The sequence below is a fragment of the Numida meleagris genome, chromosome 1, assembly GCF_002078875.1.
Source record: "Numida meleagris isolate 19003 breed g44 Domestic line chromosome 1, NumMel1.0, whole genome shotgun sequence".
Lineage (NCBI taxonomy): Eukaryota > Metazoa > Chordata > Aves > Galliformes > Numididae > Numida > Numida meleagris.
This window is the reverse complement of record NC_034409.1, coordinates 124,211,026-124,235,871: the sequence shown is the minus strand read 5'-3', so window position 1 is coordinate 124,235,871 and position 24,846 is coordinate 124,211,026. Positions and strand designations below refer to the sequence as shown.

The following is a 24,846-nucleotide window of genomic DNA, read 5'->3' as shown; positions in this document are numbered from 1 at the left end:
CACACTCATTATATTTACAGAAACTAGTATTTTACCAGAATTTTGGAGTACCTTATGGAAAATGAAATAGAATTTTTCTTTTTAAATGTTGAATTTTATAAATGCTATAAACCCCCGTGCTACAGATTTTTTTAGACGAAGAAAACGCATTGCTTCCACCACAATATATACGTACTTTGGATTCCATTAAAACTTTTCTGTATGTATAGCATTTTCTAAAGAGGCCCTTAATCTTGTCCTGCCAAGATACCAGAAACAGATATAAGTAATAAGAAGAGATGACAAAATAATCATTTTGTGCAAATCGTGTTTGCCAGAAAAATAAATTTTAATATTTAAATCAACCAAAATGACAATTTCTACAATTAAAAAATAGATTTTAAAAATGTCTCCAGAAATCATGGACTAGTTGAGATGGTCTAGAGAAAGCTACTTGGATATGCAGGAGCTAAAGCCATAACTTTATCAAGATTAAAACAGAGAGATAGAATGGATTCATTTCACACAAATGGGAGGGAAGGCTACATGGCAACATGGAAAACAGGAAGAATTTAAGGAGGAAGATGAAGAGTAGTTTGGTTAAACAGAAAGATCATGTAACCCTGTATAGCTCTATAGCAGGCATTTACCATACCCCAGAGCTCAATGACAGAACGGAGGTTGTAAGGGACCTCTGGAAGTCAACACATCAAACCCCCAGAAACAAAAATAAATCAGAATAAAAGAAACAAAAAAACCCACACACACAGAAAGTGTAACATAAAAATAGTAAATGAAATTATGAGGATACAAAAGGGAATAGACAGGCAAGTAAAAGATGAGGAAGTGGTACATGTTTATAGTGATAACTGTATAGAAAACAATGTAATGCGATAAAAGCCAATCCAGAACAGATTTCTGGTTAAAGGCTAAACAGTAAGCCATTCAAATGGAAACAGTACAAGAAGTTTCCAATGTAATTACAATAAATTGTCTAAATAGTTTCATAATATTCCCAGAAGACATTATGGTGTACTGAGAACAAAGCTGGATCACTTCAGAAGTCGAAATACTGTTTTAACTTTGCATACATCATGAGAGCAAATATGTAATATTTCAGTCAATTTTCAAAGGTTATACCACTGTGGAAGACATGGTGTTAACAGGATTTCTGTGCTCTAGATTTAAGAAAGAGAGATAAAGCAAAACAATTATCAAACCTTAACAAGATTTCATTTCAGTTTCTTGAACTCCAATCAAGCTTATGTACATAGACATTAGGCATTAATCATATGCTGGTAAACCAAAAAGCTCTGGTTTAAAGTCCTCCATGGAATTCAGCAGCAGAGTTGCCCCCTTTTTATGATCAGGACTTAAATTTTCATCTGGAATCATAACCACTTGCATTCCTGCTGCCAGTGCTCCTTTGACTCCAAGTGGTGAATCTTCAAACACAAGACACTGAGAAACAAGGAGGCGAGGAGAAAGAAAGGAAAGAATAATGTTATTACATACTTTTCATATTCTATTTATAAAGAGAGAATGATACCGAATAAAAGAGGTTTAGACATCCCTGATTAGAACAAGGCTAAACCTCTAAATTTGGACATCTGCATGGTAACTAACCTTAAATTCATTTCAATTCAAAAAAGCATCAACACACATATTTAAATCCCAACAAATGGTTATCCAGATGTTCCTAAGAAATTTCTTTTATAGCAATAGGTTTAAGCAGAGGCTTAATGTAAAGTTAAGCACGTGCTTACATACCTCTATAAGCAGGCAATTTAACTAAAACCAACTTTACAACTTTCACTTACAGATGTTGCATTTCTTAATGTACATGAGAGGTGGAAAGACTAAAGTACTTAGGTCAATATTAGGACTCTGAGTGAGTGGAGGGGAAGATGGAAATTATTTGTCAGAAGAGTACTGCTGAATTCATGTCCTCATTTTTTATTTCTTTTGAAACAATGGTGACAAGAAAATCAGAAATTATATTAGACTGCTACTCTTAGACAAGGCAGTTTAGTCAGGTTGAAGTTACATACCTTAAAACAGTCAAAATCACTGACTGGTGAAATTATTGACAACGTGAAATCGAAATTGTTAAAAATAATGTATTATTTGTGTGAATTTTGTAGTTTAACAGTACAATACTGAATAAGAAATACAATATTTTGAAAATTGAATGGCTATACTATTAAAAAAAATTGCATTCATTCTCTGTGTTTCAGCATTTAAACTATAAATTACTCATAAGGATAAATTACTGTAGCTTTTGATTATTGGATTAGAAATACACTTTTCTGAAAAAAGAAAGCACTAAAAATCTAGTATTTTTTAAGTCCTAACTTAAAGGTACTTCTCACTATCTCGTTTGATTACTATAGCAATTCTAAAATTGAAATGCTGTAAATTAAACTAACCAAAATAAGAGAGGTGAAACATCCTACCTCTTTAGATAGTATGCATTATCCATATAATGTGCTGGTGCATTATCCATATAAAGTGCTGGTGAGAGAACCTACCAGGGGAGGTGCCCTGCTAGACCTGCTGTTTACAAACAGGGAAGGTCTGGTGGGAGATGTGGAAGTTGGGGGCTGCCTTGGACAGAGCAACCATGAAATGGTAGAGTTCTCAATTCTTGGTGGAACCAGGAGAGGGGACAGCAAAACGGCTACCTTGGATTTTCGGAGGGCAGACTTTGAATTGTTCAGGAGGCTGGTAGGGAGGGTCCCTTGGGATTCGGTCCTGGAGGGTAAAGGGGTCCAGGAAGGCTGGTTGTTCCTCAAGAAGGAAGTCTTGAAGGCGCAGGAACAGGCTGTCCCCCTGAGCCGCAAGATGAGCCGGCGGGGAAGGAGATTGGCATGGATGAACAGGGAGCTTTTCCTGAGGCTCCAGGAGAAAAAGAGAATCTACCTCCTGTGGAAGAAGGGACAGGCAATTCGGGGAGAGTACAAAGAGGTTGTCAGGATGTGCAGGGAGAAAATTAGAAAGGCAAAGGCCCAGCTCGAATTAAGCTTGGCTGCTGGGATTAAAGGGAACAAGAAACTCTTTTACAAATACATTAACAGTAAGAGGAGGACCAAGGAGAATATCCATTCTTTACTGGATGTGGCTGGGAATGTGGCCACTGAGGACAAAGAAAAGGCTGAGGTTCTCAATGCCTTTTTTTCATCTGTCTTTAAAAGCCGGACCAGTTGTCCTCAGAGCACTCTACTCTCTGACCTGGAAGTCTCGGATGGGGAGCGAAACAAATCCCCCATGATTCAGGAGGAAACGGTCAAAGACCTACTACTCCACCTGGACTGCCACAAGTCCATGGGGCCGGATGAGATCCACCCGAGAGTACTGAGGGAGCTGGCGGAAGAGAGCCAGCTGGAAGCTGGCCAAGCCGCTTTCCATCATCTATCAGCGTTCCTGGTCAACTGGAGAGGTCCCAGAAGACTGGAGACTCGCCAATGTGACTCCCATCTACAAGAAGGATTGTAAGGACGATCTGGGGAACTACAGGCCTGTCAGCCTGACCTCGGTGCCAGGGAAGGTTATGGAGCAGATTGTCCTGATGGAGATCACGCGGCATTTGCAGGACAACCGGGGGATCAGGCCCAGCCAGCATGGGTTTGTGAAGGGCAGGTCCTGCTTGACCAACCTGATCTCCTTCTATGATCGAGTGACCCGTCTGTTGGACAAGGGAAAGGCTGTTGATGTGGTCTACTCAGACTTCAGCAAAGCCTTTGACACTGTCTCCCACAGTAATCTCCTGGAGAAGCTGGCAGCCGGTGGCTTGGACAGGTACACCCTTTGCTGGGTAAGGAGCTGGCTGGAGGGCTGGGCCCAGAGAGTGGTGGTGAATGGAGTTAAATCCAGCTGGCGACCGGTCACGAGTGGTGTTCCCCAGGGGTCGGTGCTGGGGCCTGTCCTCTTCAATATCTTTATTGATGACCTGGATGAGGGCATTGAGAGCACCCTCAGTAGGTTTGCAGACGACACCAAGCTGGCAGGAAGTGTCGATCTGCCTGGGGGTAGAGAGGTCCTACAGAGAGATCTGGACAGGCTGGATCACTGGGCTGAAGCCAGTGGGATGAGGTTCAACAAGACCAAGAGCCGGGTCCTGCACTCTGGCTGCAACAACCCCAGGCAACACTACAGGCTTGGGGCAGAGTGGCTGGAAGGTTGTGTGGAGGAAACGGACCTGGGGGTATTGGTCGATGCTTGGTTGAGCATGAGCCAGCAGTGTGCCCAGGTGGCCAAAAAGGCCAATGGCATCCTGGCTTGTATCAGAAACAGTGTTGCGAGTAGGAGTAGGGAAGTCATTGTCCCTCTGTACTCAGCCCTGGTGAGGCCCCACCTTGAGTACTGTGTCCAGTTTTGGACCCCTCACTGCAAGAAAGACATTGAGGCCCTGGAGCGTGTTCAGAGGAGGTCAACAAAGCTGGTGAGGGGTCTGAAGCACAGGCCTTATGAAGAGTGGCTGAGGGAGCTGGGATTGTTCAGTCTGGAGAAGAGGAGGCTCAGGGGGGACCTTATCACTCTCTTATAACTACCTGAAGGGAGGTTGTAGTGAGCTGGGGCTCAGCCTCTTCTCTCTTGTAACAAGTGACAGGACGAGGGGGAATGGCCTCAAGTTCCGCCAGAGGAGATTTAGTCTGGACATTAGGAAATACTACTTTTCTGAAAGAGTGGTCAGGTGCTGGAACGGGCTGCCCAGGGAGGTGGTTGAGTCACCGTCCCTGGAGGTGTTCAAGAAACATTTAGATATAGCGCTGAGAGACATGGTTTAGTGGAGTTATTGGTGGTAGGTGGATGGTTGGACTAGATGATCTTGTAGATCTTTTCCAACCTAGCTAATTCTATGATTCTATGATTCTATGATTCTCTCTCTATATATAACAAACATACAAAGTCTGGAAAAACTTTGAAGAAAACAACCAGAGGTATATTCTCAGAGTTTCAAATTACACAGATTATTGGAAAAAAATATTCACGTGTGATTTAAAGAAACAATCATGAGCTCAGTCAACTACATAATAAATTAATATTCATTAAAAATAAATACGACTACCAAACGTACAATCTCACTTTCAGTAATGTTTGCTTTGCCTAAGTAAAATTGAGAAAGCTACTTCAGCATCTGATATAAAATTAGATTTTGATTGATAATACTTCTTCATATTTCCCACTTCTGCAATATTTTCATAGATGTCAAAGATATAAACATATAGGAGTAACTAAAGTGCTGAAAAGTTTGTCCTCTCAATTTTTATGCATGTATCTGAATGACCCTGGAGCTTTTGCAATTGGCCAGTGTACCATTTCCTAGAAATTTTCATTTTTCCACAGTATATGGGTTGGGTACATTTCAGCAAAACACAAACATTTTCTAGGCATGAAACAGAGTATTGAAGAATTGAACTAACTGAATTAAACTGAAATATATTTGCATATTTCAGAGTGTGTTATAATGGCAGAGTGAACTTTATTAAAAAAAAAAAAAAGGTGAGTAACCAGTAACACTGAAAATAAAGTTTTCCATTCAGCAAAAGCTCTAAGAAAGACAACAGTAAGCATGCAGTGTAAGTTTTGAGGTATTATCAGCTGAGGACCATAACAAAAGACATGAAATAGGACAGATGACTTTTAGGCACCATTTAAAACACATTTAAAACAATTTTACAAAGACACACACTTTTCAGCTGGATTCTGAACAATTCATACAGAGTCAGGTTGATTGCCTGGTTTGAACTTTCATATAATAAAACATTATGCTTCTCAAGTTCATTGTAGCATGAAATAAAGCATCTCTTCCTGATGTCATGCAGTCTTAAGTTTGAATTTTTGGTCATGAACAATCCACAGCATGGACAATTCAAGTATCCAAGAATTGAGACTTATGCTGACCAACGTTTTCTAACAGTTTTGTAATTTAGACTGTATTTATTAGCTAAGTTATTAGTAGTGTTACTACTACCAATATCAAAAATATAGCCACAAGTCATTTCAGTAATTCAATACAGATGCTGGGATAAAAGTATAGTGCTCCCCACACCCTCCACCCACTGAAACTATGACTCATTACTAACTTCTCTCTCATGCATTAGGTTCTTCTTTACCATCTTTATCAATGTAGCCAATGCTTTCCTACATACACTGGATGAGTCTTCTCATCCTTTTCTTCACAATGTAATAGATTGTAGCAAATAATACTTACTGTGTGAGAGTAATAAATACCTAAACTTAGTATAACATCTGTCTGAATCCAGATTTGATGCATTGGGAGAGAACATAAAACAGTATACTGCATCTTTTATTTTTTAGGTTCCATAAAACATTGTTTGATCAAGAAAGATAAGGGATGTACAGAGCTTATCTGTTCTGGCTCTGCTCTTAGACTACCAAGTCACAACCTGTACAAACTTTATTATGATCAAAGAAAACATTTTTGCAAGACATATTAAATAGGTGCACTATATAAGTGTACCCATTCCTATGATGTGTATCAGAGATCAGATCAGACAGAGGGAGTGAACCCCTTCTTTACACTTTTTCTTTTCTTTTTAAAATATTGATCTTTGTCCATGAATGTGTCTGTAAGCGCTTGGGGTCAGCCAAGGAAAAGTAAAATGTGTTTTCTACCTTGCATTTCCTAAAGCAAACTTTAATGACTTTTGGTGAGCCAATGGAAGCAAACCAACCTCTCCTGTGCTGATTCCATTTATACAGTCTCTAAATTCTTTCTTTTCTTATTCCAGTTTGAACAATATGATATTTTCAACTGTTGATCAGTATCTGTACTATAAATATGCAAATCTGAAACAACTGCGATTAGAACAGAAGCACAGTTACGCCTACAGGTTTTCCTAAGAACGGATTAGTTTGTTACCCTAAGAACTCTATGCATCCTGAAACAGTAAATAAAGCCCTGACGGGCTTTCCCTTTTGAAGACAGAGCTTAAATGTTGCACAAAACAGCATTATCAAGGCTTTTCAGAGACTTTTTCTAATCCAGCTCATACAAAGAAATGTACTTCACTGCTGTCTTAAAAGACTTAATTGACTTCCATGATGTTACTAATCTTAAGAGTATGAGAAGTGATGATGATTATGGAAGAAAATATGCATAATGAACAGCTTAACTAATTCCCTAGAACTAGATGCAATTAAAACTCTTAATTACCAAAGAAATCACACAAATGACCCATAATTATAGTGCTTTTAACATTTCAGGAAACAAAGTAAGTGTACTAGGTCTTCCTACAGTCTTTCTTGCTACTGATGCTTATTGTCAACAGCACAGCAACATTTTTTAATAGATGATGAAAGGTTTACAGAGGTCATATACAAAACAGATTTATTAACTTTTCTGCACACAGATGTTATAAACTGCTCACTGTCCCAGCCCACCCACATACTAAATATAGAGATATGAAAGCAGCCAAGTTCTTCCCCATTTTGCATAAATACTGCAATATCAGCATCACCCCTACCAAGAGAGACAGATGAGATTTATACAGACTTCAGCTGAGATTCTGGCTCCTTTTCTGCATTATCTCTATAACTTGTGTCATGGATCAATACTACTGCTATGAGATCTCTCAAAAGGTCATACTAATACAAGATAATTTTCACTTTGGAATGAACTAGATGCTTTAAAAAGTAAAGTAATAAAGCACATTAATTTATATTTCGCTCTGTGGATCTAGCATAAAAGAAAAAATAATCACTTTACCTAAGAAAGAAATAATATCACCACAACACATAATTACCTCATCTTCCTACATGCAATTTAAGAACATAAGGAACAAGCTGCTAGTTAGGTCCATGGTATATACTGCAGGCCCTCTCTAACCTACATACCGTAAATGTCTGGTTGGAACAATTATATAAATTACAGAGATAGTCATAAGTGTTAATACTATTAATGATAACCAAAAAGTTTTGAAGGGAAGGAGATTAATAACAATTTTTAAATAAATAATTTTAAAAGCCTGTGTGTATAATATGCACGGGAAGTGCTTTTTGAACACGTAACTTTGATGACATAGGACATTATTTTACCAGTTCTAAAACAGAACAATGGTTGAGACTAAAGATGACATAACACATACAACTTCTTTGAAAAATAAACACTACCATTTGTTTATTGCTTTACAAAGAAAAAATGAAAATAAAATTTTCAATTTCTTAAAAATTGGTAAATAGAGCACAAGATTGTTTCTTATTCTGTTAAAAGAATCTTCTGTTTGCTGGTTCTGGTCTGAATTTGAGCCAAACCCATTGAAATCATTTGCAGACACTGGGACCAAGACACATATTTTAGTACTTTGTCTTTGAGTCAAGGTCATACAGGTATGTTACAAATACTGCATTTCCTTTGAAAAAAGAATGAGAAGAGTAGGAACTGTGTGTTTGTTAATTTCTCCCTTTTTTTCCCAAAGCATTTTCTTTAATTATTATTACATTGTTTTCCTTGTGTGCAACATAGAAAACAGCTACTATAGAATTAATAATAAAATATTAGACTTCAGGTTTCATTTTTTCTGTTATCACTGTTACACTTACATCACCTTTTGGTCTCTTCAAACTGATACCACTGTGGTTAAGTTTTTCACTGGGTAAAATATACATAAAAACCATTCCATCCTACTGAGTCTTAGAACTAAATTAACATAGCCTTGCCTTCTAAGGAACTACTGACACAATGACTCCAACCATGTAGGAAAAAAGAAAATCATGTTTGGGGAAAAATTGTACTCTGACTAAAAATAAAAACATGCTCTGTGTATGAAAGCATTTAAAATTGAAGACTAATAATCTATTTTATTCTCCCTTCCCGCTAAGTCAAAACAAAAAGGGAAAACAGTAGAATTCTGAGGTATTAGATAGATTTTAAAAGGGCTAGTAAGACCTTTGAGACGTTATCTCAGTGTTCATTTTTCAGCTTCCAAACAAGATCTACCTTTTTCTTTGCTTAGTGAGAAGGAATAGTAGAAGATTATTTTATATTCTGTCTTCAAATGATCCAGAATCATTTTTATGAGAATGTTATGTATTATGTTTGAAGCTTCCTACGGCTTGTATATGGCACTTCCATAAATTCACTGCTTATCATCATCGATTTTTCTCCTTCATGATCAAACCAATAGGACAAAAGCATAATAAGCTATTTTCAAAATTTATACTTGGTAAACATTAATTTATGTATACATGGCACAATGTAGTCTTCCATAAACATTTAAGGCCTAATTAAAATTCTATCATATCATTTTAAAAACAAATGCTCTATTGACCTCAACTGGTATGAAGTCATCCCTAAAACAGGCCTCCAAATGAAACTAATCAAGTACAACTAGCTCACATTGCTTTCAGAAGTAAGTTGTTCATCTCTGCTAACTAGAGGGTGGTCAGGCCTTTCATGTCTATGGATAATTTGTTCCGTTGAATTCCGAAAGTATTTTTACTTTCTTTATAAAAACAAATGAACAAACAAAAAATCTAGTTAATACTCTGTGGTTATATTCAAATTTAAGTAGCATATAAGAAATTATTAGTCTGAAAGATAATAATATTGTAACTGTTTTTTGTTTTGCCCAATGACTTTTACTTCTCTTTTTTGCTGACTCATTTTTTTCAAATTTTCAAAACAATTCCACCACGCTTGACCAAATGCTACTAATATGAGTGATCTACGTATATTCAGGAACGATGATATAATTCAGAATACAGTGCAGACTCATCTACACCCCTTATAAAAAAAAAAGTGAGGAAACACCAACAACTTCACTATCATGTCTCAGCAGAGCTGCTGGGCAATTATTTGGTAACTTGTGATTCCTTTTTTCTTTCTCTTTGACATACAAACTATCTAGAAACTAGGGAAAAAAATGTATTTCTCTATAACTAATTTGCCAGCAGACTTACTTAAGTAATATTGAATAAATGCATTTTAAGCAGCTACAAGTATTTGCAATTTTGGCCTACAACATTGTTAACTCTGAACATTTAACAACAAAAACAACAATAAAAAGAAATAACTTGATTAGTGCTTCATAACCTTTGGACTTAAGCTCCTTCCGGAAAACAATGGGAAATCTCAGTCGAAACAATGAATTACACTTATTTTATTAAAAGGATGTGTGCCCGGGATAAAAGAGAAATATTAAATATATTGATTAAGAAGGTCACACAGCTTACAATTCTTCCTCCTCTCTACCCACCTTCTCTCCCTGCCCCGGGTTCATTCTATTAAGAAACTACTCAGAAGCAAGCCAAGATGTTTTCAAATGATATAACAAATGAACAAAAAAGCTGAAAAGTTATAATCAAATTAAGCATCAGCATATAAGGAATACCAACTACAAGCCACCATTCTGTATGATTCACATCAAAACCTGTTCAGAATTTATATGCACACTGGCTACTAAATTCAGATTTTTATTAACTATTTTGTATTATACTGTGCAAGTCAGTACAAGAATCAAGGTATTCACCAGAAAATTTACAAGTTAAAAACGAAAAAGTCATTAGAAGAATTAAAATACAACCACCATCACACCAAACTGTGCTACAACTGCACATTATTAGATTACTCTGCATTTCCAGCAAAAATGCCACTCCACATTCAAGCACATTCTAGCAGCTACCATCTCACAAACCAGTTCATCAGCAGTTATCTTAAGGTGGGCCAGAAAGATTAAAACAGTCTGAATGGGAAAGAGGAAGAACAAGGAGGAATTTCAAATTTCTTGCTTGTTTTCAAGGCTCAAGTGAAAGAAAGTGTCTCTCTGAGTGACAGATCGAGACACAGAGGCTCTGTGAAGCAAGAAGGTGACATTTACATGCGGGGTTATTCTGATAATTCTGGATGGATGGAACATTCCCTTTATAGAAGACTGTGTGTTTAGAGGACAACACATTGAGAACGTTGTATGGCAACTTGTGTTACAGGCCTCAAGAAATTCCCAGGCATTTCTGAAACAGTATCCAATTATCCACACAGCAGAATTCTAACTCAATCAACTGTGGTTTGGATTAGCAATAGAAGAGTATTGTTCTTTTATGGAGGACCCAAGGCAATCCAAGGCAATACTGAAGCTATTCAAACTGCATAACATGCTTTTTTTTTTTTTTTTTTTTTAATGTCACTTACCTGTAGAAGTAGACTGAAAAAGGAATTCTGTGCAATGACCTAGTTAATCTGTGCTGCCTTCCCTTCCACACAAAAGCACATTTACTAAAACCACTGGCTTTCTTGACAGGTAACACAGAACACACACACATAGCTGCATCTCCAGTGTAAAGTCAGAATAATTTACACTTGAAGGCATCTCTGGATCTCTGGAGGCCATTTAGTCACAGCTCTTTCTCAAAGCATGTCCAGTTAAAGTAGGCTACTCAGGGCCTTGAATGGTTGAGTTCTGAGTATCTCTAAAGATAGAGAGTACACACACTTTCAGGCAACCTGTTCCTCTATTTCCCCCATCCTATAGTGAAAGTGGTTTCCAGTAGGAGACTAATAAAAGTAATAGAAAATGTATGTATTTATTTATTTATTTTTCTCAGAATGGCCTTTGCATTAAACTGTACACTACACATTGTCACTGATCTAGAGTGACTTCATGAGATATATCTCTGTCACATTTTAACACTTCACAATCAGGAAAACCAGTTTTCCTTCAAACTTCAAAGAGCTAAAGGTTATCTTTTAGAGAATATTTCAGTTTCACAGCATAAAGCCCCAGGCATGAAGCCGCAAACTAGGACCTTTAAGTAACCTAAATAAAACACTAACAAAATTTAATTATAATTATGTACACATTTCAACTTTGGGAAACAAGTACTTATCCTTAAAATGGCTATTGTCTGTTCTGAATATATATGTATTTTATGACAAAGATGGACAACATAGCACAAAAGCAAAACAAGTTGGAAGAAATATTGATTCCTAATTTGTTGAATTCCAGCAAGCACCTGACCTGAATCTTAAATTCTTATTTTGGAAAATGGAGTTTGTAAATTTTGAAGGAAAAAAAAAGTCACTTCTTGGAAGAATGAAGTGATAACACTGCCTTCACAGCAAATAATAATTAAATCAGGATATTAAAAGCTAGTTTTATTCCAGAAAAAAAAAATCAGGAAAAAATCCTGAAGTCTTAAAAATTCACTATGTTGGTAAGAGTCACACCTCAAAAAGGGACAAAGAAACGGAAGAGCTAAAGAAGAAGAGAATGCTTAAAGTAATCAGCGTTAGGAGGATCCATCAGAATCTGAAATAAACACATTATTTTGAAGAAGGAAATAATTCAGCATCATAGAGAAATACAAAACTGCAAAGCTTCGTATTTTGAAACACATTAGTATGATGGTTCACTTGGGAGAATATTTGCTAAAACAGAATTACTTAAATGTTTTCTTTTGAACTCACTGCTCTTTGAATTACTGTTTCCACTAAAATATGAACTTGTAATAGTATTAATAGTAATTGTTTATCACAAAAAGTTTGTCATATCTGAGCAAAGGAAAGTATGTCCTTCAATTAAATGTATGTCTATAATAAACAATTAAATTCCATATACATATTTATGACAAAATTGAAGGTGAAAAAATTAGAACATTATTTCCTAATCAGAATTCTAACCTCTTACAGGAAGGTACTTTAAAAAGTAGCTATGCCAAAATAATGGTTTGTTGCCAGTTATAGGTAGAGGTGCTCCTTCCGTCTTTATTTTAATCTCCCACAAATGAGTACATGTTTTCATCTGTTTCCAAGTGATGGATATTGCATTCATGTGCCCTTCTGTGAATCAACTCTGTACCCTAAGAGAAAATATTTTCATGTTAAGCTCATTAATTAGAGAACAATAAAGTAACACCTGGGAGAAAATAGGAAGACAGAAGAGGAATGTAAGTTCTCCTTTTTGGACAGTGTTTAACTCATAGAAGGGTTCATCATATCCTTTCAAACTACGGTTTTATTCCTTGCATGTCTTTCACTCTTCTAAAGCACTCCATGTGTGTAAAAGCACAAAAAAGCAGAACAAAATTTTACAAAACTTACTCTTTCAACACATACCCAACTCTGGGCATGGTATTGTGGTTATGAAAGTCACAATTCCAGAATTTACTCTGCCATAGTAATCTAAAAAATTAACATCTGAAATGAAATGCCTCAATACATTGTTAATCAAATCTATTTCATTAACTGCCCTCATGAATTCAAAAGATGTTTTCTCCAACTCTTAGCTAGCAAAGCTGCTCTGATTGTGAAGTCAAACTAAGTCAGAACATTCTGAACTAAAAATTTCTTAGAACACATTCTCTACCTATGAAAATATTTATGTATGTTAAAGGCAGAATTTCAGAATAGATAAATAAATAAAGCATAAGAAGTGTACAGCAAGATCTACTAGGTCAATACAATTACTATGGGGCAAATGTACTAATAAGAGGAAAGTTATATGTCAAAATTATGTTTTTTAAGGGTTCAGTAGAAAATTACTATCTTTCACATTAATCGCTAAATTTTTCTTATAAGATTACTTTATAAATTTCAAGAAAGCAATAATTATCCAGGTATGTCAAGCTAAGAGAACTCTAAGATGCAAAACCAATGAATATCAAGCAGTGTTATATGAATTAATCATCAAAATAGACCAGTTCTCTCATTTTTTTTCTCCTCTATAAATTCAAACACTTCTATAATATAAAAATGAATACCATTTTAAAAAGAAGTATAATGGAAAAAAGCTATTTCATAGAATCATGGAATGGTTTGGGTTGAAAGGGATCTTAAAGACCATCTAGTTCCACTCCCTCTGCCATTGACTGAGTTGCCCAAAGCCTCCATCTAACCTGGCTTTCAGCATTTCCAGGAATGGGGTATCTACAACTTCTCAGAGCAACCTATTCCACTTAAGTCATAATCTCCTATTGAAATATATTTCAAAATACTCTAATTTCTCTAATAATATCATCTTGCTACTTTAAATACTGCATGTATACATTTCTAAATGCATTCATGATCCACAGTTATCAAACTGTGCTTATTTCTCTATTAAACTAGTTCTATCATGTAAAAGAGTACTGCTAGTTCTCTTAACCAATGGTTTCCAGTCTTGTTTGAATTCAAGCATACTTAAGGGCAGAATAACAAGTCATTTTCAGTGAAAGAAAAAACAGACATAAGTAAGCGAGCCTTTCACAATAAACACTGAACAAAAATAGAAAAATATGCTTCTTTAACACTATGTGTACACGTGTATAAATATATGGTGTATAGATGGTCTCAGTAGTCTCTATAGATATGTGGTATGAGGCTTATTTAATTTAATGTATGTTAGATCAGTAACTAACACAGCTATAGCACTGGCTTAACATTAACATTAGTTTGGGAATACTAACCACTAACAGTGTTTACCACACAAGTTCTACTGTAAGTAGTAGGTACTCATTTTTTCAAAGCAATAAGTTTATCATCATCTGGGCTCTCATCACCTTTTACTATCATTTTAATTTAACGAACAGCACATCTGTATATTTCAATCAGAAGTAATGCACAGATGACAATGGGCAATAAAGCTTACAGACAGCAGACTAATTTAGAAGGGAAAGTACCACCTATCTGCCTGTAAATTGACCTCTCATGAGAAAAGTCCTCAAAATATGTTTAAGTGCAAACAATCTGCTCATCCAACACAATCATGATTTTATATTAAAAGAATTATATCAGCCACTCTGAAATATCCTGCACTTGTTGAAATTCATCTGTTTGAGAGAGCCTTTGGAAAAGACATGAGGGTTGATTTATTTCAATCTATTTGACTGTAACTACTGAAATTGTTAGTTTAAAGCTGGTTTCTGTGTTGTTATGCCTCTTGGTTACCACAGAATCACAGAATTGCAGGGGTTGGAAGGGACATCAAGAGATCCTCGAGTTCAAGCCCCCTGCTAAAGCAGGTACCCTACAATAAGTCGCACAAGTGGGCGTCCAGACAGATCTTGCATATCTCCACAGAGAGACTCCACAACCTCTCTGGGCAGCCCGTTCCAGTGCTCCTTCACCCTCACCATAAAGAAGTTCTTCCACATGTTAGTAAAGAACTTCCTATGCTCAAGTTCTAGGCCATTACTCCTTGTCCTATCACAACACATAACTGAGAAGAGCCTGGCCTCATCCATTTGCCACCTACCTCCCTTTAGATATTTACAAACATTTACTAGATCCCATCTCAGTATTCTTTTCCCCAGGCTGAACAGACCCAGGTTACTCAGCCTCTCCTCATATGGGAGATGCTCCAGGCCTTTAATCATCTTTGTGGCCCTCTGCTGGACTCCTTCTAGGAGATCCCTGTCTTTTTTGAACTGAGGAGCCCAGAACTGGACACTGTAGTCTAAACGTGGCCTGACCAGAGCAGAGTAGAGGGGGAGGATCACCTCCTTCAATCTGCTGGCCATGCTCTATTTAATACACTGCAGGGTACCATTGGCCTTCTTGGCCATAAGGGCACACTGCTGGCTCATGGGGAACCTGTTGTCCACTAGGACACCCATGTCCTTCTCTGCAGAGCTCCTGTCCAGGAGGTCACCCCCTCACCTGTACCGATACAAGTGTTTATTCCTTCCCAGGTGCAAGACTCTACACCTACTCCTGTTAAACCTCATCAGGTTTCTCTACCTGTTATGGATAATAAATACCCACATACTCATAGAAAAAATAAAAACTTGCTCATCTGGTCAAGCCCCTGTGTTCAAGCTGATAAGATTATTAAAAGCCTTTGAAAAATAGGTAGTGTCTCCTAAAATACTGTCTTATTTATTTCCATGGAAAAGACAACGGATACAAAGAGCATAATAATATAATTTTATAGAGCAAATTCTCTGCTGCAAAACAACAGTTTTCAACATAGTCACCAGCAGTGAACAAGAGTCTGTATGCCGTGTCTGTAAAAAATCTGCACCAGCAGAAGTGACCCACTGTTACTGCTGAAACAAACCACCCACTGCCTCACTGTGTTAACAACCACTGTTCAGTCTCCATAAACATTCAGTACGTGTCGATGAATGTCAAGTGGTGCCATTTTTTCTGCATGGAGGAATTTGATGATACACCTTTGATACCTATGCACTTCCACATCTGACACCACTTTGTCAGACTGCCCTTCTCCTGCCATCTGTTGCACAGCAACACAATGTAACAGAATATTGGTGGGAATGTTTAACCTTAACTGCCATACCACTAACATCTGCCTCTGATGTCCAGAACCAACATAATAAAATAAGAGGCATGACTTTCAGAATAACCCTCAAATAAAACCAGATGTGTTTAGCCACGCCTTCAGAACCTGAAAACTCAGAACATGTATCCCCAAGACAATCTTTATGTATGGAAGAGAAATTTCAGTTCTTGGTCTTCAGACATATTTACTCTCTGATTTATACATTTTCTGTATTCAGTACCGATATTCTTACCTATGTCTCACTAGACACAGTTGAAATCAACATGCAAAGTTTTGAAATATTGTAGAGAGAAAATACTACTACTTGTCTTTCACTTCTTCACCTGACACCCTGTCCTCTTTTTTTTTTTTTTTTGTAGTCACAGCACTTTTTACCTGGTTGCCAGAACATATCTTTCAATACATTGTATGGCAGTGATACTTTGTCACCTTGACATACCTGCTGAAATCTAGTTTCCCCAGGGAATCTTATATACTGACTGGAAGCAGAAACTTCCAAGCTATCGGTAAAATGCTGCTCATACCACTCAGCTTCCTGTCAATTTATCTTGAAGAATTTGTGGCAATACCTGTGGCAGTGTCTATTTCAGAACTGATCATGTTGCTGTAATAAGAGGTGGCTTCTTTCAGTTCAGTGATAGTTAGAACAATGTAAAATCACTGTTTGTGATATGCTATGGTAGTTTTGCTAACATATAAATAGGCATGATGTGCTTTTAAAAGTGAAGAGGAGGTGGTGAAGGGGGTGGCCTGATCTTAAACAGAAAGTACTTAGCTTTCTTAGCTTTTCTTCCTCAAAAATGTTATAAGTACTTAAACCTAAACTCTCTTGCAGTTTCTTATTTGCAAGTTGACTGCAAGCTTTAGTGGAGAAGGTAATTTAATTTTGCTTTAACTGTGAAGAAATGCAAAGTGTTTATACTAGTGTTAGGGTGGTTGAGAAATTTTCTGATGGAACTTTTCTTTCTCCACATCATAAGTTCTCTAATGGTCTCTTAGCAATATATTTTGACTGGTTTTTTTTGCACATTTGTCAGTCAAACCCTTAAATTTAGAAATACCAATTCAGTGCCATCTGTCTCTTCACCATTGAGTATGGCTGTACATTTTTGAACAGGAAAGAAAATCAAGTTGATTCCATACTCTCAAAAATAAGTAATCATAATAATTGGTGGACACCAAGCTGACCACGAGCCAGTAATGCAGTTTTATGGGAAGAAGACTGGTGGTATACTGAACATAACGTGGCTTGCTGCCAGCAGGATGAGGGAGCATCCTTCAGTACTAGTGAGGCCACACCTGGAGTCCTGCGTCCTATTCTGGGCTCCCAGTATGAGAGACATAGACATGCTGGAGGAAGTCTAACAAAAGGCTACAAAATGACTGAAAGAGCTGGAACATTTCTTCTTTAAGGACAGACTGAGACTTCAGAGAAGAGACTGTGTGATGCTGGGGCCAGGAGGGGAGCGTGCAAAGAGGACAAAACCAGGCTCTTTCCAGTGACAGGAAAAGAGGCAATAGGCACAAACTGAAACACTGAAGGTTCCCTCTGGAAATCAAGAAACGCATGTATCAGTACAGGTTAGGGGATGACCTGCTGGAGAGGAGTTCAGCAGAGAAGGACATGGGTGTCCTGGTGGACAACAGGTTCCCTGTGAGCCAACATTGTGTCCTTACGGCTAAGACGGCCAATGGCACCCTGCAGTGCATTAAATAGAACATGGTGAGCAGCTCAAGGGAGGTGATCCTCTCCCTCTACTCTGCCCTGGGGAGGCCACATTTAGACTACAGTGTCCAGTTCTGGGCTCCTCAGTTCAAAGAAAACATGGAATGTCTAGGGAGAGTACAGTGGCAGGCTACAAGGATGATTAGGGGTCTAGAACATCTCCCTCATGAGGAAAGGCTGGGAGGGCTGGACCTGTGGCAATCGTATTGATGCTTACAAATACCTAAAGGGCAGGTGTCAAGGGGGTGTTTATGCTGTTCTGTGGGGGAGACATACGTATATGTGTATTGTATAAGTACACATATTTGCATGACTACTGAAAATACACAGTCAGCCCTGATGCTGTTTGGATATGGGGCCACGGAGCTGTGGCAGCCTTGCTTCTATCAGGGTGCAGAATTTAAAACAATTATTATATGCCCTTGCATACGTAGCATGTAGTTTAAAATGTGTATCTGTGTATACGACCACATATATACATAAAACTGTATGAATTTATACAGATTACATCAAATGCTGTCAAAATATCAATCGTAATTCAGGAAAGGAAGGAGAGAAAAGGCTTTGTCCACAATACTTTGTCATGACTGAAACAAACTCTTAAGATGACATCCACCAGGACAGTATCCAGTACAGTTCACCAAGGTCTTCCCAAAACAAGGTTACTAGTTCTAAATTCTTTCGTATCTGATATTCTAAATATTTGTAAGTTCTCATTGTAATTAATTTTTCAGTCTAATGGAAACATATGCAACTACACTATACCTGCTGAATAGTTTCTAATTAAAAAATGTAGTTCTTGCTAAATGTCCCACAGATCTAGCAAAATAAGGAGTAATTCATATTCCACATTGTCACTGTTTGTGACAGTGTTAATAGATATTAAAAAAATATGAATGAATTATGTATCAGATACACTACAGTGTTACTGATACTGGTAGCCAGTGCCTGCTGTTTTCTCCAGGTGCTTCCATCTCATTAACTGTTGCTGAATTTGAATAAGGCATACAGGAAAATTAGACAGATTTCTGTTTTTATTCATGGCAGTGTCCTCCCATGTTCTACTAAAAATTTGTTTCTGAGCAACAAAAATGTCTATTTTTTTTTGTAATCAAAGATGACAGCAGCAGCCTAGCTGTAAATACTTTTGCAATACTGCATTCAAGGCATTTACTTAAAATAGATCTAGTAATTTTGTTGGTGCAGTTGGCATATAAGGTAGATTTGTCCAACATGTCTATGCATGAAAGTGAGAAAAGATGAATCCACACGACCAACACAAAGGTAGGTTTCAAAAAACAGACATAACTTCTCTAATATACATAAGCTCATAACTTCTCTAATATACATAAGCTTATTGATGCTGGCAGAAGCTCATGTGTCAACAGGTTTGGCACTTCACTGTCTGCACCGTGAGGAGAATCACATCACAACTTCTCGCAAATTAAGGTGATTTTCATTTGTACAAAATGGAACTCATTAATAGAGGCATTTGCAAATAAAATGAGAGAACCATATTTACTGCCTGTGTATTTATAAAGAAATAAAAAAGTGCTTGGTTGGTTTGTTTTTGTCAGACAGCACAAGTTTTTAATGTCTCAAATCACTTAGACTTTCAATTGAGATTTATTAAACTGTCAAATGAAAGCAATTTTAGAATGTATACAATTGTAGTTCATTTCAGAACATACTGTACTCTGTAAACAGAAAATCCAGATTCTCCATAAGCAATCTGTCCCTTTCCTTCTCTTTGAACCAAGGAGGAAGAAATGTTAGATAAAGAAATTCTAAGTGAAACAGAAACAAAGAAAGAAACATTTGCAAGCCTATATATGTTAAGATATTCAAAGAGTGTAAACTTTGAAATCATAAGACTGTCACAGTGACTGCCTCAAAAATTAATGAAAGAAAAAAAAATTTGGTGTCAATAACTTTTAACAAACAAAACAAACAGAGGTTTAGAAATTAAAGGCATTTAAAATGAATACCTAAGTACCACAATTCTTATAGGAGAATGGCCTCTGCCTATATTATGTAGAATACCCCTACATTTAGACAATACTGATGGGTAGAGAACAAGAAATAGGACCTCAGCTCCTCATTTACTTTGTGTATTTAGCATAGGGAATGCTACGAAACTCCCTAACTGTAAACAAAAGTTAAAAGAGGTTTCAGGTTTCTGTATGCTCTCCAAATCTTTAAATACAGAAAAGAAGAAAGAACTCCAAGGAAATCGAAATAATTGTGGAAGGTTATTTGGCTCATAATTTAAATTAGTCAGATGTTGCTATGAAATGCTATTACAATTTACTATTGCAATCCTCAAATATGCAAGAATTATATTTGAAAAGTTCATCAGTCATTAAAATTAGGAAAGAAAAAAAGAAACAGAAGGATGATGACAAACTTCAGAGGGTCCAGCAGAGGGCTGCCAAGATGGGTTAGGAATGTAGCACTTGCCCAATAAAGAAATGATGAGAGAAAGCTGGGCTTGTTTAGCTCAGAGGAAGAGAGGACCTAATGCAAATGCCTAATCTCTCTGAGAACATTACCAAGAAGATCAAGATAGGCAATTTACCATGGTGCATTGTATGAATATGAGATCATATTCATTCTGTGAGTTCATGAATTGAAATAGGAAAGGTTGTGACTAGATAAAATGAAAAAAAAAGTCATAACAAGGATTAAGCAGTGGAAAACATTGTCCAGTGAAGATGTGTCAACTTCACCCTTGGAAGTTTTCAAGAACTGACTGAACAAGGCTGGAGTAACCTGGTCTGAATTTAGTATTGGCTTACTAACAGAGGGTTGGATTAGTTACTTTGTAAGGTTACTTCAAACTATAATGCTTCTATGGAAGAGTTAATGTATTAAGTGTCCTTCAGCATTCCTCTGCTTTAGTTTTCAAACCCTCAGAGCATTAAGAATTGTTTCTAGAGTACTGTTAGTACACTAGATGATAGCCTTTCCAATCCACTGCATGCCAGAACAATTATTACCTACAGAAAGACTTGTCTGCTAGGCCAAAGGAAAATGTTTTCTTTCTTGAACACTCAATTCCCTGGTATCTCTGCTATACAAAAGAAATTAATAGGTAATTGAACAATTGAAATATATTTCTAGTACAGTACTACCATAAACTGAGATGATTTCATTACAATATAAACAACATTAATTTTAGATATCCTTTAGTCTCTTAGTTTAGGTCTTGACTATGAGGATATTCCACTTCTTGAGTCAGAGGGTGGGGAAGATAGTGACAGTAAGGTGATACTCCCAGATTGGAACAAATGGATCAAGAATTGATTCAAACAACTGCAACAGAAAATACGAGAGAAGGCAGCACAGATCTTTCTGCTATTCCTAGGAAACTTGAATGAAAGAGTTCAAAAGACTCTGACAAATATTTAGAAAGGAGGAGGTTTATTAGAAGTCCAAAACAAGACTAAAATACCTATACGGACAAACACAAAATGGTTATTTAGTCTATTTCTATGCAGACTAAAGTGATCCCTGGGGAACAGTCTACTACTGTTCAGGAATAGGGCCTAATGTGACCGAGGGGAGGAAGCTGCCGGTCCATTTGCCCTCGTCCAAGTAGTACTGAGACTGAGCACATACTCCCAGTAGGCACATACAAAGACATACGTAAATATATAATGGCTATTTACACACATAAAAGCTATACTTAGCTCTCTCATGAACACAAACATCACCAAATAGCCTCATCTTATTCCCCTCTCTGAGAAAAAAGGATGAAGCTCTGGTGGCGGGAATATACACATATATACAATACAGATCCCTCCAATTGCTGGGCTTAGACACTATCTAGCAGCTGCTCCTGAATCCCCATCTCAGTTGCTTGCTGTGGTGGTTCTACACCAATAGGTAGCTAAGCTCCAACAAAGTAGTCTCTCACTTCCCTGTCCTCAACAGAACAGGGGGCTCCCATGATGGGTCTGGCAGTTGGCTTGTAGGATACAGTTTAGGATCCTCCACCTTCCTCTGCCCCTCTGTGCTCTTTTTGTGGGTTTTTAGATGAGCTTTTATCAGATAAGTGAATGACTGCATCCTGTGGTAGATCTTCCTCATGCTCCATCCAATTCTATGCAAGTTTCTGTAATATATGCTGCTTGATCCCTAACATGCAAGACCAGGAATTCAAGTAGTTTTCCACAGGTCTTTATAACTCAGACCTTTCCTAACATACACTGTACTACATATAGCAATCAACAGGAGAAAAAGTGACACTCAAACATTCTATTTTTTCTTCCTTTTCCATGCTGCTATTATTCCAATGTTCAGTTTGATCCTAAAGCAATACAGCGCAGCATGTCACAAGCATTATTATGTCTTTATACTGCAGAGTAACTGAAATCCTTTTATTAAAATACAGCATTCTGTGATAGATTTCTTCATCCTTGGAGTGACATTGAGCCTGAAGCTCTTGCTAGTAATCACTTTATACAAAGCCAGATCACATACGCAACTGTAAGTTGAGAAGCTAAGGACTCGATCCACATACTTTTAAAAAATGGCATGAAAGCTGCTAAGATTGAATTGCTCCTGCAAAGAATGGATATATGTGAAAATGTGAAAGAAACTATGCTGACTATGCTGAACAGACAGGTTTTTTTTGTTTGTTTCTTTTTTTTTTTTAATAATAGACTTCTGGAATATTTTATTCATCCTTCATTAATATTGTAACGTTAAAACAAAATCAACTCCCCACAACACCAGAGAAACAAGAAGATAGTTATTCCACTGAATATTAATAATCAGAAGAAAATTTAAGGCTGTCATACACTAATGCTGTAGCTGTAAAGAAGAGCTGTGAATGACATAAAACTAGGATTTCAAAAAAGAATCAGTAAAAGTCTTCCACCACCTTACTCAAAACCAACCAATATTTTTCAAGCATCCTTGATCTTCCACAGATTGTTAAGATGATATGAAAAACAAATAAAAGCAAGTGACAAGAGAAAGGGACAGTAATAAATTGTCCAAATGCCTTTGAATTACTAGCTAAGGCAAAGCAGAATAGAAACAAAACACTGACATCAGTATTTCCAAAGAAAATCTTTCTGCTTTGAGAGACATGCCTAAGTACACATTTGCAGCTGAATCTTCTTTCCATTATCTTCATGAGATTTTAAATTTAGAAGTGTAACATCCTAAATGTTTGAAGAGTTTTTGCTGTAATGTTAGCTCTGTCATATCATCTACCAATGCTCCTGAGAAAAAAAAGCTTTTACTATTTCAGTATATACATCATTAACTTACCTACTGTTTCCTGACTCTTCATCTACACTCCCTAAAAAATTTTTGGGAAATCATTAAGGACAAATGGGCTATTGCATACTATTAACTCTTCATAATTTACAATGAAGATATAGAATATAAATTACTTAATGCAGTAACAAATTTAAGTTTTCATTTTCACCTTCAAGACCCCACATTATCTTACCAACAATTACTGTAAGTCTTGCTTTTATTTCCTTCTACTCCCTAGGCACCTTCTATCCTTTCACTTAATTACGTTCTTTATCTCTTTCTCCTACTTTCAGCTGTGTGTCTTATATCAGGCTGACTTCTTTGTCTTGTACAATCTCCATGCATACACTCTTCATCCTTCTTCAGCAGCATCTTTACAAATACACTCTTTCAGGAATCAGTGGTACGTTCTTTTCTCTCTCTCCTTCGTATTGCTGAGCTATTAATTGAAATTTGTCTTATATCACTTTCCCTCCTTGCTGGACCAGAGCAGTAGAAAATACAGCTGAAAGGTAATGCAGAACTGATTGATTCAGTTCTTAACTCTATCAAAAATGACCTTTGTTGTTAACTAGTGAAGCCTGAGGAAAACTGAGGGACAACACTTGCTGGTCATCTAAAATAGGTACTTGGAAAAATCATTCACAGTAAACATCCACAGCATTAAACAAATGCCAATCAATGTGGTATGTGGTGGAAAGTGAGTAGCTTCTACAAGGTATGTCTGTACATTTATAGTTTTACATGGTTACATATATAACAGCACTCTGTCACTTGCCCAGATTAGACTTCATGCCTATCATACAATGTACATGAACTTGATTTCTTTTCTTTCCCCCTCATAGGTTAACGTGTATTTAAGGATCATTATGATGTAGATGGTGAGCAGCTACAGCACACAAATATCAGGAAACATGGAGCATTCCAAGTTTATTAATATTAGTAGTATGGTAGAGTTATACATTATTCCTGAATCCTAGAACACCTGACTGCAGGACTCTCAGTTTTCCAAACACCTGTTCCATACAATATAACTCTTCATGGAAATTTTCAGATTGTCATTTATCTAGTTATTGTTATAATTATAAAACTATCTTCTCAAGGAAACATTTAAGAAATCTGGGAGCACGTTTTGCTGAAAGTTTAAGGAAAAATACATCTTTGCAATGAAAATTTTCTGACTGAAAAATTAAAAATTTGCAATTTAAAGCAATCTTCAAAGAACATGTCACAGTTAATTTTAAAGCTACAAGGGCATTCTGTGTAAAATACACTATCATTCTTTGTCAAAAAAAAGGTTCTGTTTGACTTTCTCTTGGGAAAACTGTATTATTGAAAGTGGAACACAATAGGATATGCCACAAACTATTATGCTTTTTGCCCCTGGCAATTTTTGTTTTTGAGTCTGTAAGAGCTCTGAGGCTCAGGACAATAGCTTGAAATCTCTAATTTTTCTGCACTTTAGTCTAAAGGTGTAGGATCCAAATATTTTCTAGAGACAGCAACAGAACAGATTGCTATGACTGGACATCTGCTCAGGAGAAAAAGGACAATTTCCTAACAGAGGCAAATATTTTCTATAAAACACAACATTTTCAGTAATGGATGAAATCTCATCTACTCAGCTAC

At 36.8% G+C, this 24,846-nt stretch overlaps 1 protein-coding gene across 1 annotated transcript in view; it reads right to left on the bottom strand.

Moving 5' to 3' along the window:
* PUDP (pseudouridine 5'-phosphatase) overlaps positions 291-24,846 on the bottom strand; it is a 70,560-nt gene continuing 46,004 nt past the window's right edge. The window contains exon 4 of the mRNA XM_021411091.1: positions 291-1,440. Within this exon, the coding sequence (XP_021266766.1) occupies positions 1,264-1,440 (177 nt within the window). The 3' untranslated portion in view covers positions 291-1,263. The remainder of the gene's footprint in view (positions 1,441-24,846) is intronic.